The sequence below is a fragment of the Thalassophryne amazonica genome, chromosome 14 (assembly GCF_902500255.1).
Source record: "Thalassophryne amazonica chromosome 14, fThaAma1.1, whole genome shotgun sequence".
NCBI lineage: Eukaryota > Metazoa > Chordata > Actinopteri > Batrachoidiformes > Batrachoididae > Thalassophryne > Thalassophryne amazonica.
Genome location: NC_047116.1, coordinates 66161194 through 66176945, shown reverse-complemented (window position 1 = coordinate 66176945; position 15752 = coordinate 66161194). Strand labels below are relative to the sequence as shown.

The window sequence follows — 15752 nt, the reverse complement described above, 5'->3', positions numbered from 1 at the left end:
ACATTTGATTGTGTAGGTGCAACGGCTGTTTTGATACGGGCCATGCGGGCTGTTGCCCTGGACGGTATTTATGGATGAGCGGCACCGTGGGGCGAACACTTGAAAAAAAAATCATGTCCACCGCAAAATGGTTTTCTTGTCACTGTGTGTAGAATTGGCAAATTGGCACCCCCTGTAGACAGCTGCATGCGCCCCTGCTTGCTGAAGCAGTGAGATGGTGAAAGTAAGAGGACAGCTGTGCTGCCTGCGGAGGACAGTTTAAGGTGCGTTTACACATAACCAAGACGCGTTACGAATGTCATTTTTCTGTCATTCGTGACACATTCCTGACATTCTTAATGTGACTTAACGCATCTGAATAGGTTTCTTAATAGCACGTGTTAGTGCGTGATATTCTTGATATTCGTGGAGCATGTTTTTGCCTGTCAAAAAATCTTCCACGAATGTCACACACCACCCTCATTTTGTCTCACGTCGTGGAGGTCGCAACTGAGCGTATTGATCCGTCTTGATGAGTAGTGATCCTTAATAGAACGTGACAATGTTTGTAGTGGTTCCTGTGATGGTTCTTGGAGCCCAAACTGTCACACGTTATTACGAAGTGACATGGAAACTGTCAAGTTTTGACACGGCTTGTAACGCGGCATCACATTTCACTGCGCGCCACGACGAATCAGTTTTCTGTCATGTGCGCACAATTAAACTTGTTTCACAGTTCCTGCTGAAGCTCCTCAGGACGCTCCTGCAGGTATTCCACCTGCTGTTGTAACCGATGAGCGGGAGAACGAGTCTGAGCAACTACAGGAGCGAGAGGAGACTCACGTGCAGCCAGACATCTCTGCACCTCCTCCAGTCTGGCGGAGGAAGAAGCGCGTGCACAATTAAACCCTACTGCACCGCAGTTTGATTGCTGACACCAAAAGTCTAATTTCAGTGCTCTTCAGCGTGCTCCTGCAGGTGTTCCACCTGCTGCATGTGCCTGATGTTTGGGGAAAATGCGAGAGCCGCATGAAGCCACACATCTGGCTCTGTCCTCCTCCTCCTCTCTACGCCACTCCATGGCACAGAGCCCAACTACGCATGCAGTCACAAAGTTCTTCTGAAAAACTATAGTGATCTGAATTCGGATGGATGAATATTGGTGTGTGTGTGGAGACAATTCACAACGTGACAGAACTTAACGATGCGCTGTTACGCGCAATAGCGCGCAACAACACGGAACACTATTCTTGACCGTGCATAATGGTTCCTGATAATTCTCCAGCAACACGTGCCATTAATCATAACGTGTTGTAACAGGTTGCAGCAGTTCCTGAGGACACCTGACGCCTCTGCCCCGAATAATCACATTCGTGATCAGCGGCCAAGAATATGTACTTCATGGCATTCGTGATTTGTCGTTGTTATGTGTAAATGCAGCATTACCTCTGGATTTCTCCAATGGGAGGGACAGTTCACTCGCCTGGCATAAATGTTTTATTATTGCTGTTAACAGCTCTCCCTGCATCCCACAATCAAGTTTTATGTCTCTCTTTTCAGGACAACCTGTGCTTTCAAAATATATATGCTTTTGTTGTGTTTTATAAGTGTAATGATGGTTTACCAACAAAAATAAGAAAGAAAAAAGTAAAGCGGAAAATAATTTTCTACACACATTTATTCAAAACACAGCAAACTATAATAAACAACTGTTTTAACACTTTATAAAGGTAATTTGAGGTCTTGTGTGAAAGACTGTACAACAAAAAGGTTCAAACAATAAACACAAATACACATCTTGAACAATATATACAAAATGGTCTATGCGTTTTGTTGTCTTCATCTCAAAGCACTTTCTGTCTGCTATTACACAAAGGTTACAACACAAACTTCTACTTCTACTCTGTTTTGGACTGTTCTGTGCTGCTCCTAAAGCAGCTTTCATTCACACTTTGGCCCACTTTGGGTCTTTAGAGTCTGAGTGGCCCCTCCCCCTCGCTCCATTGATATGGTAAACAAGTGCTTTACGCTGAGAAGCAACAGAGTTATCCAGTAACATTCACATGCAAACTAGTGGAGCAATCCTGATAGTTACACACTCTCTGGCTCTCCGTCTGCTTAGTCTTAGTCTTAGTCTTAGTCAGCTTTATTGTTATTTCTACAGTACATCACAGACATATTGAGAACTGAAATACCTGATCTCTGGACTCCCTGACCTCACAGAAGGTATTAAAGAAATATAATAACAAAGTATAAGTATAAGTATCAAGTGTAGAAATATAATAACAAAGTATAAGTATAAGTATCAAGTGTAGAAATATAATAACAAAGTATAAGTATAAGTATCAAGTGTAGAAATATAATAACAAAGTATAAGTATCAAGTGTAGAATTGTAAACAAACAAATACTTGTAGTGCAAAGTGGCAGGACAACATTCAGCAGTAATGGATATGTGCAAATTCCATGACCAGAGCAAGAATATATACAGTTGTTGATCATTGTGCAGAGAGTATTGTATGTATAAAGTGCAATATCTTCACAGCAGCTTAGGTTAGGGAGGTTATGGAATAGACGGGAGTGGAAAGTGAAACAGTCCAGTTTGTGTTTATGTGTGAGTGGAGGGCAACAGGGGGAAAGGGGGCAAAGCAGGGAGGGAGTTGAGTGTCCACTGGTGTCTTTCACTGATCACTGTGCATAATGGTGCAGGGCACACTGGGTGTACTCATTGGAGCACCCAGGGGGCTATTCAAATGGGCCAACTAGTAACATCACTCCTGAAAACGATCTTTGGCTTTTCACGTGAGGTAAATCTGCCCTACGATTGGATGTTGGAAAGCCATGTGACGGTGAACCAAGTCCGATTGGACACTCACATTGCGCACGTCATCACACAGCTTCTACATATGAGGAGTACAAAGATGGCCAGTGGCTGTCTTGAAAGTCCACGGAGTTAACTTTTCAGCAAAAAAAGTATGTTTCTATCTCATATCATTAAAACGTTATTTATAATTTAATAAAGCTTGGTCTTAGCCATCGTGTACAACGGCGTCAGCCCCAGAGGGTTAATGAAAGAGCTAATTGTTTCTCCCTGAAAGACAGATTAATAAAGTGTCTAATGTAAGGGCATGTTTATTCAAACTTACAGTTCATGGATGTTTTGTTCTGGAGTAATGTTGTAGCCTGCGGGGTTTTGATGTCAATTTCAATTGCAACTTCAGGGCCACTTCTAAAATGTTAATGATATAATAATAAAAAAATGTGGCTCTTTGCGCAAAATTTTATCTGTTTATTTTTTTTGGGGGGGGGGGGGGGCTCTTGGACGGGATGTCGCCCGGGAAGTAATTCAGTGTAGATCTGCTACTGTATGGGTGAGTGACAGCCCCAATGTCAGTGCCGTCTGACAGCAGTATGTGTCATTTGACTGTTGTCTGAAATATCTTTTGGCGGCACCCTGGGGGTGTGCACAAGGCAGTCCGGATGTGTTTTGACACAGCTGACCACGCCTCTTTTCCTCCCAACTGCATCCAGATTATGACCATACTTGCTGTGTCGGGAATAGTTCCTGCCCATTCTTGCTATGTGTGAAGGGGCTTAATACTTTCATAGACGGCACATCAATGCAATTTGCATTCTGACATTTTCTACACTCCTCCTCATATATTGTAGCCTCAGCACACAGTACCAGATGTCTTTGTGTGGTTGCTAAGCAACAGCAAGCGTGTTGCATATGCCCGGGTCCGAGCCCGGGACCTGCTGTTCTCCAGCAGTCAGGAGGCGAGAGGAATCCACTGTGGCAAGATAATCACACTGTATCTGAAGGTAGCAAGCAACACCACTTTGTGGGAAAATTACCACATGCTAATGCAGTCCTGCAGTACTGATGTGTGTGTGTGTGTGTGTGTGTGTGTGTGTGTGTGTGCGCGTGCGTGCGTGCATGTTTGTGTGTGCGCACGTGTGCACATGCGTCTAGCCTCCAGGGAAGCGTGTTGCAGACTTGTCTGTTCAAGGGAAGATTGACGTCTATCTGTGGTTTGGTGCTTGTTCAGACTCCAGCCACATGCTGGATGATCTACCTGAAGGCTTCAGCCCAGCCACAGGGGGCACTGGTGATGCCAGCAGCCCTCCCACACACCTGATGTGTACAGGTGAGATTTCTAATCTCTTCACTCCCTTTTCACCCTGTTGGCGCTTTTGTAATTTTTTTTAATGTAACACTAATGTAACGCTTTTGTAATGTAACACAAAAACTGCAGACTTCAAAGATGAATCAAAGGAGTATAATCACTCACTCACTCACTCACTCTCACACACACACACACACACACACACACACACACACACAAACAAACTCATCTCTATGACTAAAACCAGCATATCAAACACAAATATAGAGATGATAAACAGGAGGGCATGCAGAGAGCACACACCTCCTCCAAATCTTTACTTGTCATACGTATACCTGGATCATTGTCTAAATTACAACTACTACACATCTATGGACAGGCACTCAGAGAATCCTGATAACACATCTATGACACTGATTGATGATGTTTGATAGTGATCACTCAACTTTAATACTAATCTTTGATCCTGATCACTCAGCTTTGGTCCAGATTGGAGACTTTTATTCTTACCATTTGACGTTAATCCTGGCAATTTGTTTGTAATTACTCATTGATACTCATCCTTGATCCTGATTGCTGAGCTCTAATCCTGAACACTCACCTTTGATTCTCCTCACTGAGCTTTGATATTAATAGTTTATCTTTGATTTTGACATTTATCACCATGCTTTGATCCTAATTTTTGAAATTTGGGGCCTGTTTCACTTTCAGTTTGCATGTTTTCACATGTTAAAACATGTGCAAAGGTACATGGCAACTGGTCACGCAGCAAATGAGGCAGACAGCCAGGACAGGCGCTCTGCTCCCGTGCGGTCTGCTCCGCATACAAAGCGGAGCAGACCGCACTGCCAAATAGTTTTCAACATCCACTTGCTGATTTACTGACAGAGCGCACTAAAGATTGCATCTTTCAAATGTGCAAAAAAGCATGTATTGAGTAGAAGTTGTGATGGAGGAAGGAGACACAATTTCCTCATTTTGGCAACGCAAGTGCACACCATTTATTTCTCACGTTCTTTCTACATCTTAATCGCTTGTTGTAGTGCATGTAGATTTCTTTATTCACAAGTCACAGACATTTATACAGTTCGGCACTGTCCATTACCTTACGGGAGTTCTGACAGAGAAAAGCACCACAGTAGGGCCAAGAAGGCTTTGGCTTTAACATGCGCAGAGCAGGAAACACACTGCAATCATAGGTGACACTCTTGTATGGGGAAGCATTGTGAGCATTGTGGTATTCCACTGCCTGCAGGCATGAGGCAGTGTATCTCACTGCCGTTCGTTAAGGTGGTGTACAGAGAGGCTCTCATAGCACTATGAAAGAGCTCACACAATCAAATTATGTCGAGAAGTTCAAGATGGCGCCAGCATGTACCGGCAGTCGTCTACCTGCTCTGTGTTATCTGTTCTTTATTGCTGTACTATCATTTATTTTGTGCGAAAACATCACTGGATTGCTAGTGTAGGCTCGCCAGGCACTCATTGATCTCAAACTGTCTCATGAGTTGGTTTTAAGTAACAATTTTGGGGACCAAATATCCAGACTCCCCCCTCCCTTGAGCTCTGTACCTGCTTACCTGCTGCGCTTACCTGTCTTCACGCGGAGGAAGCGACCCAGAAAGTGCAGTAAACGTGAAGGTGTCCTTGTGAAAATTAAGGCTCACTGGAGGTCCAACTGTGGAATTGTCCCTCTCTTCGGGACTCCTGGATTCCCAGTATCTAGAAGATCGTATGGATTATGATGTATCCAGCCCGTGTTCCCTGTGCATTTGGACACCGGCTTGCGCCATCTGCCACTTGCAGCACCTCGGCTGAAACGCCTGGCGAAGCGCAGCGGTGTGGATTTTGGCGCCCTCCAGCCGCTGTGTCACTGCTCCTCGCGGGTCTGCGAAAGTGTGTCTTTACGCCTTGGCTTGTTGAATGCATGATCTATAGCTAACAAAATGTTTTTATTGAAAGAATTCTTTACATTGCACAAACTGGAAATAATGCTGCTCACAGAGACCTGGCTCCAAGTCGGTGAGTCTTCACCTTTCTCCGAGCTTTTACCCCCTGCATACCTTTATCAAAATAGGCGGTGGGCTAGATACTGTATATAAAAAAAGCTACACCTGTCGGCAAGAACCGGCAGATCTGTTCTCCAGCTTTTAACTGCAGACTTTTGTGATTTGATATTCCAGTCCTGTGCGCGCTGGTGTATCTCCCTCAAAGACAAATAAAGACTTCATTCAGGACTTTACAGACTACAGCTTATCATTGAATTACGATCTCTTTCTGATTGTTGGGGATTTTATTTTCCAAGTCTGTTGCGAATCCAAGCCGATGGTTAAAGACTTCTTAAATTTGATTGACTCTTTTAATTTGACTCAGTCTGTGTCAAGCTGTACGTACGAGAAGGAGCATATTTTGGAGATTGTGCTCTCTTTCGGTCTTAATCCTAATGCAATTAGCATTTGTGAAACCCACTTCTATGATCACTTTGCTGTTTTGTTCTCTTTAACATTGTCTCGGAGGGTGGTCAGTCCATGTGCCATGGCACGCCGGGTGCGCACATTCAATACTGGGTCAGCCGCCCTGTTTTCTGATGCTTTTCGTGAAACATATAGAAACGACTCAGAAAACGCAACTCCCAATGAACTCCTTTCTTATTTCAATGGTGCGTGCACAAAGGCTTTGGACTCAGTGGCTCCTTTACGGCTAAAGCACCTAAAGCCCATGGCACAGCCTTGGTTAAACGAGCACACTTGTGAACTCAGGCGCTCTTGCAGGCACTCAGCGACAATGGGAAAAAAAAGATAATCTTCACGTTTCCTTGCAAATACTGAGGGACAGACTGACTATCAGAGAGCAGCTAAAGCTGCTAAAAGTAGATTCATGTCAGATCTTGTGTCCTCAAACTGTCATAAACCTCAGGTGCTTTTTAACACACTGAATTTGCTTATTAGTCCTCGTGCTAGCAATATTGCTGTGCCCTCGGCCAGCCTTTCTGAAGATTTTCTCTCTTATTTCAGAGATAAAATCTCTGATCTTAGATCATCTCCTGTGTTTGAGGTGGAGTCAGCAGATCCATCCGTGTGTCATGCTGTTTTTGTTTTAATCCTATATCTATTTGTGAGCTGACTAAAATTGTTAATCAGCTTAATCTTCTTCCTGCACTTTGGACATTGTTCCAGGTCATTTGTTTAAAGATGTTTTTGAGTGTATTAGTCCATTTATCACTGAACACCTCTCTACTAAGTGGCTGTTTTCCATCAGCTCAAAAACATGCTGTCATCCAGCCGCTCCTCAAAAAGAGCGTGTGTTGTCCAACTATAGACCCATCTCTAAATTGCCATTTGTGTCTAAAGTCTTAGAGAAAGGTGTCTGTGACCAATTGCAGGCTTATCTGGATCTTAATGAAATAGGGGAGAAGTTTCAGTCTGGCTTTAAATTAAGACACAGCACTGAAACAGCCCTTTTAAAATGTTTTTAATGACCTTCTTTTAACTGTTGATGCAGGGAATTCTGTTGTTCTTCTTATTTTAGATTTATCTGCAGCCTTTGATACAGTGGACCATACACTGAAAAAATGATACTTTGGATCAACTTAAAAAAATTGATGTAATTTGTTACAGCTAATTTTTTTTAGTTTTTCATAATGTATATTTATGATTTGGTTAAAACCATACATTTTGATTTAATGTCAACCAAAAATATTAGTTTTCTCAAACATAAAAAATTGTATTAGTTCAAATAAAAAAGTTTATTTGTTTCAATGAACAAGGACCTGTTTTCACTTTGATACAACCAAATTATTTCTTTTTGATAAAATTGAGATTTACGGTTAAATCCAAACAAGGTTTTACTTTGAAATTGATAAAATAAGTTGAATAGTTTAGCTTGTCTCAAATTATTTTTAAGCTTTGGGTGAAACCATAAATTTTAATTTAATGTCAATCAAAAGCTTACATTCCCACAAGACAAAAATCTACACCTAATTTACTTTGTTTCAAACATTTTTTTCAAATTGGAAAAAGCTAATATTTTTAGTTTCATTTAAACAAATTGATTTTTTACTTTGAAAAAACTAATAAAATTCATGTAATTTTGTTACAAGTAATTAGAATTACAAGTAAATATTTTTTTTCAAGATAAATTTCTTACTTAGAACAAACTCTAATTTCTGATTACTCCATAGTTAAAATATTTAGGTTAATACAATAACACATAGTTGGTCAAGGACAAAATCTAGATTTGCACAAATATTGTTATCACTTTTTTTTTGTACTTCAAATGAATCTAATAGTATCCTGTTTAAGTTAATGCTTAACTCACTTTCCATAAATAAACACCCCAAAAAATCTTCAAAAAACCTTGGCGTTTTATTGTAGTGCATATATTGCCAGCAATCAACAATGATTTTAGCAGTTAGCACACCAATTTCCTGCACGTGCTGTCCACATTAGCACTTGAGGAACAAAAATATATTTCTTTAAACATTTCAACTAACATTCACATAATGCTTACACAAAGTACTTGTGGTCTAAACATTTTTAATCCTAAAATGTCCAAGCCATTAAGTGCAGAACAGTCTCCAGTGTGCAAACTTCGCTATTTTTGGAAAAAAAAAAGTATATTTATATGCTTAAAGACGAAACAGAGTATTACTCCCACATCCATGTAACAATTCAAATTAGTGAAGCAATAAAGCATGCAACACTTGAAATATGAAGAGTTCAGATGCAAAACCCAGTAAGTCCTTTTTTTCCAAATGGAGAAAAATGCAGTTGAAAATGAAGATTTAAAGGAAACCCTATGCGGAAATGCACAGACTTTCATCAATAAAATGAAAACGTTTGTTCAAATTCTTTCATATTTTGCACACAAATGGTCCCCTTGACAGCCAAGTACATGTTGGCGTCAACTAAAAATGTATGGTTTTGGAGATACTGAGTTTTGTATCTGAACTCTTCATATGTAACAGCCATTAGGAGATGTAAAAAAATCTTTAACAATGTCCAAGGAGAACTGTATGAATGAATGCAAAAACAGAAAATTATGTTGACCAAATACAAATGTGAGATCAAGAAATCTAAATTATTAAGAAAATGTTTAATGGCTTGTAGTTCAAACCGTAATCAAAGCTTGGTCATCTATGCATTACTAAATTATTACATTTTTAATACAAACATCACTTATGTCAATAATAAAACAAAACCATAAAGACTGTTACCACCGCTGGACTGATAGTATTGCACACCGGGCATTTGCCCGGTGGCCTGATGGCCTACTGGCCTGCGTTTTTTTTTTGTTGTTGTTGTTGTTTTGTTTTTTTTACTAAGTAAAGCGAGCTGTGAGCTTTTCATCCGCGTTTTTTTTTTTGTTTGTTTTTTTTGTAGCAGCTACGACTCGTCGTCACCTCTTAAAGCGCAGTGACAACAGCACACCTGTACTGAGCTTTACAAAGACATTTTTATGCTTTTTTTCCTCCTTTATTTAGAGCTGAGCTGAGCCGCTCCGTATCTGCACGTTAAAACAGCTGATCCTCCGCGACACGTCAACAACTAACACTATTTTCCACTCAAATGCACCTAAACTCTTTTTCTGGGGAGCGCATGATGTGAAAACGCAATAAAACTTTCTGACCTGTAAATCTGGTCATGTTTTCTGCATAAATAAATGTTATCCATTCTTTGTGCTCAAACGCCAAAGCAAGGGCGAATCCAGATGGAATGGGGGTGTGGGGCAAGGATGTCGCCCCCTCACAACACCCCTAGATTAAAAGTCCAGTTTTGAAGCCTTTTTTACTACAACTACTAATACTACTTAAAATAATAATAATTTCGACAAGTAAAATGTTTAGAGAAAATTTAAATATTAGAAAAATGTTAGAAAGAATTTAATCAGAATCAGAAGAAGTTTATTGCCATTGCCAGTGAACAGGATTGATTGATTGATTGATTGATTCACAGACTAGGAATTTGCTTCGGTACAATGGTGCAACATTAAGAAGAGATAAAATGCTAAGATAAAATATAACATATTTGTCAAAATAAGATAAAATATAAGATAAAAAAAAAGAAATATGAAATATGAAAGGCTGTGTGCAACAGAAAAACAGAGAAACAGAAAAATAAAAACCAAAGTACATTGTCTAAAGTGACCAGTGATAAAATGATAAAGTGACAGAGTTAAGCTTAAGGTGACTGAGTTATGAGGTGTTCATGAGTCTAACGGCAGAGGGGAAGAAACTGTTCTTATGGTGGGAGGTTCTGGTCCGGATGGACCGTAGCCTCCTGCCCGAGAGGAGTGGTTTGAATAGACCGTGTGCAGGGTGAGAAGGGTCAGCTGTGATCCGACCTGCTCGGCCCAGAGTCCTGGAGACGTGCAGGTCGTGGAGAGATGGAAGGCTACAGCTGATCACCTTCTCAGCAGAGGCCACAATGCGCTGCAGTCTGTGTCTGTCCCTGGCTGTGGCCCCGGCATACCACACCGTGATGGAGGAGCAGAGGATGGACTCGATGATGGCCGTGTAGAACTGCACCATCAGCTGGAAAGGCAGCTTGGCCTTCTTCAGCTGCCGCAGGAAATACATCCTCTGCTGGGCCTTCTTGATAAGGGAGCTGATGCTTGACTCCCACTTGAGGTCCTGGGTGATGGTGGTGCCGAGGAAGCGGTGACAGACCACAGTGGTGATGGGGCTGTTGGTGAGGGCGAGGGAGGGCGGGGGGCTGTGGCTTTCCTGAAGTCCGCGATCATCTCCACTGTTTTCTGGGCGTTGAGCTCCAAGTTGTTGCTGCTGCACCAGGTCACCAGCCAGTCCACCTCCCTCCTGTAGGCAGACTCATCCCCATCTGAAATGAGTCCGATGAGGGTGGTGTCGTCCGCAAACTTGATGAGCTTTACAGAGTCGTGGCTGGAGGTGCAGCAGTTAGTGTAGAGGGAGAAGAGCAAAGGGGAAAGGACACAGCCCTGTGGAGATCCTGTGCTGAGAGCCCGAGTGTTCGAGACATTTTTTCCCAGCCTCACACACTGACTCCGGTCCGTCAGGAAGTCTGTGATCCACCTGCAGGTGGAGTTGGGCACGTGGAGCAGAGAAAGCTTGTCCTGGAGCAAAGCTGGAAGGATGGTGTTGAATGCAGAGCTGAAGTCCACAAACAGGATCCTAGCGTAGGTTCCTGGGGAGTCCAGGTGCTGCAGGATGGAGTGCAGGGCCAGGTTTATGGCGTCATCTACAGACCTGTTGGCTCTGTAGGCAAACTGCAGGGGGTCCAGGAGGGGGTCGGTGATGGACTTCAGGTGGGATAAAACCAGGCGTTCGAAGGTCTTCATGACTACAGACGTGAGAGCCACAGGACGGTAGTCATTAAGTCCAGTGACGCGTGGTTTCTTGGGAACTGGAACTATGATTGAGGACTTGAAACATACTGGAACATGGCATGACTCCAGGGAGGTGTTGAAGATCCCCGTGAAGAGTGGGGTCTTATAATAGTTACATTTATTAACAATGTAGGTTGGAAATTACAAGTTTTACTGTTACAGTGCTGTCAACAGTTAAATATGAGGTCAAGAAAGAGGTCTTTATTTTACTTTTTATAAAACAAGTATATATTTTCATTGAAGTCAAGAAAGGGTGACTATAAAGTGAGGCGGGGACCACTACGGCCATGACGGTAAGTGAAGGTTAACTTCAGCTATTAATTGATGAACAGCAACCTAACTTGTTCATAAATCAGACATCTGTGTGTGAGAGAGACATTCTGATCTTCTGGTCCGAAGTAAAGTGCTGTCTAACTGGGTCACTCAGATATGAATTAAGGTTGGATATTATTTCCGTTCGTGCTAACTCTGCCAGTCACGTAACCTAGCCTAGCAATGTAACTTGTGCAAATGGTGTGCATGGCTAGCTACCATGCTGTCGCTCCTAGGTTGTTTCTTTATTCTTTATTCTATTTGTGTGACGGTCGTGCGTCGGTCATACGAAGTATGCTGTTTTACACAGTCTGCGGTGTGGTGGCGTGGTATAACGGTGTCCCTGTCTAAAATGTGTTTTCCTGGCATAATTTCACATACCTAACATTTTACTTTAAATTGAGAGTCATTCTCTAAGTTGATTAGCAACACAAATTGGTAATAAAAGAAATCCTTGATGTTACTTGTAGCTTGTAGTGAGATAGACAACTGTCTGTCTCACTACACTTTGAGATTTCTTTGAAATGTAAGGTGCAATACAAATAAAATGTATTATTATTATTATTATTATTATTATTATTATTAACTGTCTCCATCTTGTGGCCTTTTTGTGTATTGCAGTTTCAAAAGTTCAACCTTTGTATCCAGTCATTGGTCCAGTCATCCAGTCATTTCTTGCTTTATATGATGAATTGTATCACACAAGTAATGATATATTATTTATAGTATAGCCTACAGTATTTCTATAACACATGTTTTTATATAATTTCTATTTCTAAATTTAAGTAACAAGGCTGAATGAAATGACGGCTTATTATGTCTAAAAAGTAATGTGACCTACTGTCAATAGATCGTACTTTTGATAAGCCTATGATAACTGTATTTCGGGAGAACTTTTCATAATGCTTCTTATAGTGTTAAAATGGATGTGTCTCCTGGTGCACATTGATCGGTTAAGGGACCAAAAAAAAAAAAAACACACTGTCACAGCAGGCTTAATTTTTTTTCCCCCTTCGATACCTGGTGGTGGCCTGGTCTTGGTTAAAAATGCCCCACCTGAAAAATTTCCCCAGTCCAGCCCTCACTGTTACCCTTAGTTTTCAAGTTGTTTCCGCCTTTTAACAGTGATACACTATTCTGGAACATAAGCTCTAAAACCCAACAAAAAACACCGGATCCAAACATTTCTCTTGGCAAATTGAAGTTTCACAGTTTAGCACTGAGACTGAGCACTTTGCCAGTCATTTTCTTTGGCTCGATCTCCATAAAGATCTTCTGTAGTGCATCAAAGGTGTGTTTCAGCTCACCTGGATAGCTCAGGTTCAGCACATATATTAGGCCAAATAACATGGCACATGCATGCGCGATGGATGGCAACCCATTTAGGACTTCCACACCTTCGATGACAACACCGATTTAAAGTGGTGGCTGTGGAGAATCCTCCTCCTCCCTGATGACAAATGCAGCCATTGTGGAACTCGCAAGCTCGTTTTCTGCTTCATCCTTCTGGACAACCTGATAAAAGACAAAATTTATTACAACTTGGACCATATATTTAGGTCACTACAGTATTACAGTTTGTCAATAACATAAGCTAAATTTGCTCCAATGTAAGTATTGTTTATTTCAAGTTCAGGAGGGTGGCTGGTGTCTCCCTTAGAGATAGGGTGAGAAGTTCAGTCATCTGTGGGGAGCTCGGAGTAGAGTCGCTGCTCCTTCACATTGAAAGGTGCCAGCTGAGATGGTTCGGGCATCTGGTAAGGATGCCTCTTGGGCGCCTCTCAAGGGAGGTGTTCCAGGCACGTCCATCTGGGAGGAGACCCTGGGGAAGACCCAGGACTAGGTGGAGAGATTATATCTCCACACTGGCCTGGGAATGCCTCGGGATCCCCTAGTCAGAGGTGGTCAATGTGGCACGGGAAAGGGAAGTCTGGGGTCCCCTGCTGGAGCTGTTGCCCCTGCAACCTGAACCCAGAAAAGCGGTTAAAGTTGAGTGAGTGATGAGTATTTCAAGTAAAACAAAATACATTTTGTTAAGACTGAATGTTAAAAGGCACGGCAAGGGTGGGGGTTTTATGACACTGAGCCATCCCGTGCCGGCTCGGAGAGTCTCCCTTTGACACCTGGAGATATACCAGGCCTTGCTGTGTTGAATTTATCCTTTTTGAAGAAACTTTCATAGCCTTTGCTTATATGCAAACTTAAGATGTTGAGGTTGATTACAGCTTTCCATGACATTCCCCCACTTGATTCAACTTTGGATCTCCAACATTGAATTGCCAAGATGAGGAAGGCTGTGAAGGTTGATGGGTGATGTCTTCCACTGGCAGTGAGGCTGAGGAGGGTTAGTGTCAGACCAGCAGAGTGGCTTAGGGTGACTATTACATAACTAAAGTGGTCCGACTATGGTACCACATCCTACATTTGCCTATTTATTTACACTATTCACAGCAGGTTTGGCTAATCCAAATTTAGTAGCTCGGATACCTTGTCAGTTTTGGGTTCTTGGTCTAAATTTGGGTTAGCTTCGATGTATTCAGACGGTTCAACCGCACGTCTTTTCCTTCAGGCTCAAGAACACCTGGTTATGCCATTCTGAAGGGTATTGGCGTATCTGTGCGCCCACAGAGCTAAGCCGAGGGTAGTTAAGTAACTGATGAGTGTGGCTACAAACAGGGTGTCAGGAGTAGACCAAGTATATGATAGGGCTTGGTAGGGTCTGAGATCTTGATTTCGAATCTCTTTTAAAACTTTATGTATCGGGGCCACGTCGATGACTTGAGAGCCCTCATACTGGATTTTCTCCAGGGTTTGTTGGTCTAGTTCGATAGCGGTTTGGTTATAAAAATCGGACACTTCAGTGGCTCCTTCGTATTGGTCAGGATGCAGGTGGTAGAGAGATACCTCACCAATACGGAGCAGGGCGTTTTCGGGTACTGTGACCCACAAAGTCTTTCGAGGGAGTTCGATACTAGTCGATGTGTCATGACGGTCGTACACTAGTAGGGCTGATTTTTCAGGGGTGTTGACTAACCAGCGTAGTCCTACTATCTCTACCTGAGTGTCTGTGACTTGGCGGTATGGCATGATTAGATTAGATATACTTTATTGGTCTCACAATGGAGAAATTACGTTTACACTCCAGTTACTTCAGACAGCAATTAGTCCACAGTTATTACTTGTTTACCATAATAATGGCACACATCAGAATTAAAGGCAACACATACACATTTGACATTGTTTATGTGCACTAAGTTTGAAGAAGTCTGTTATCCGAATTGAGGCAAGTGGGTGAAGGCCACGCAGCAACCCTGAGTTGCGCCGCCATCAGCTTGTGGGGGGGGGGGGGGATGTGGGCTTGCAGCTAAAACTGCACCGCCCCCGCCAAAGGGAAAAGGAATGATGATAAGCAGGCGCTGGAAAGGGTGGGTGTTGATGGGGGAAGGGAGGTTTGGGGGGAGGGAATGGAACATGCTTCAGTCCTGTGAAAAGCAGTTTATTGTCTTTGTGAGATGAGATAAGAAACAGCCAATGTTCTCCAGGCCAAAACAAATCCCTCTGGAGGAGACAGTCGGGCAATTTGGCCTTCAGGCTTGATAAGCCTGTAATGTTATTGTTACAGCAGTGAAATTACTTTTTAACAGTTCCACTTGCACAACCAAATCCCAATTATGAATTAAGAATATTCTCAATTATGAATGAAGAATATTCACCAGCCTCTGAAATCTTCAGCTTCAACTGCAAAGCACGCATCTGCTCCAAGATGTGATCCAATTTGCATCTGAGTTCAAGAGTCATCGCAGTCTGAGAATGCACTGCCTTGCCAACCTCGTTAATCATGACAGACAAGCGAGGGGCCATGGTTCTTGATGCCGCCGTCTTGCCAATTTTCTGGTAGATCAGGGCAGCACATAAGCCAAAAAGTACCAGCCCTGCTACCATGAGACCAAAAATGAATAAATCCTCGACGTCCT

The 15752-nt window shown here is 42.3% G+C and overlaps 1 protein-coding gene across 1 annotated transcript in view; it reads left to right on the top strand.

The window, feature by feature from the left end:
- fer1l6 (fer-1 like family member 6) overlaps nucleotides 1-15752 on the top strand; it is a 656531-nt gene that overhangs the window by 336946 nt on the left and 303833 nt on the right. The window contains exons 20-21 of the mRNA XM_034186126.1: nucleotides 3647-3799; nucleotides 3951-4125. Of these exons, the coding sequence (XP_034042017.1) occupies nucleotides 3647-3799; nucleotides 3951-4125 (328 nt within the window). The remainder of the gene's footprint in view (nucleotides 1-3646; nucleotides 3800-3950; nucleotides 4126-15752) is intronic.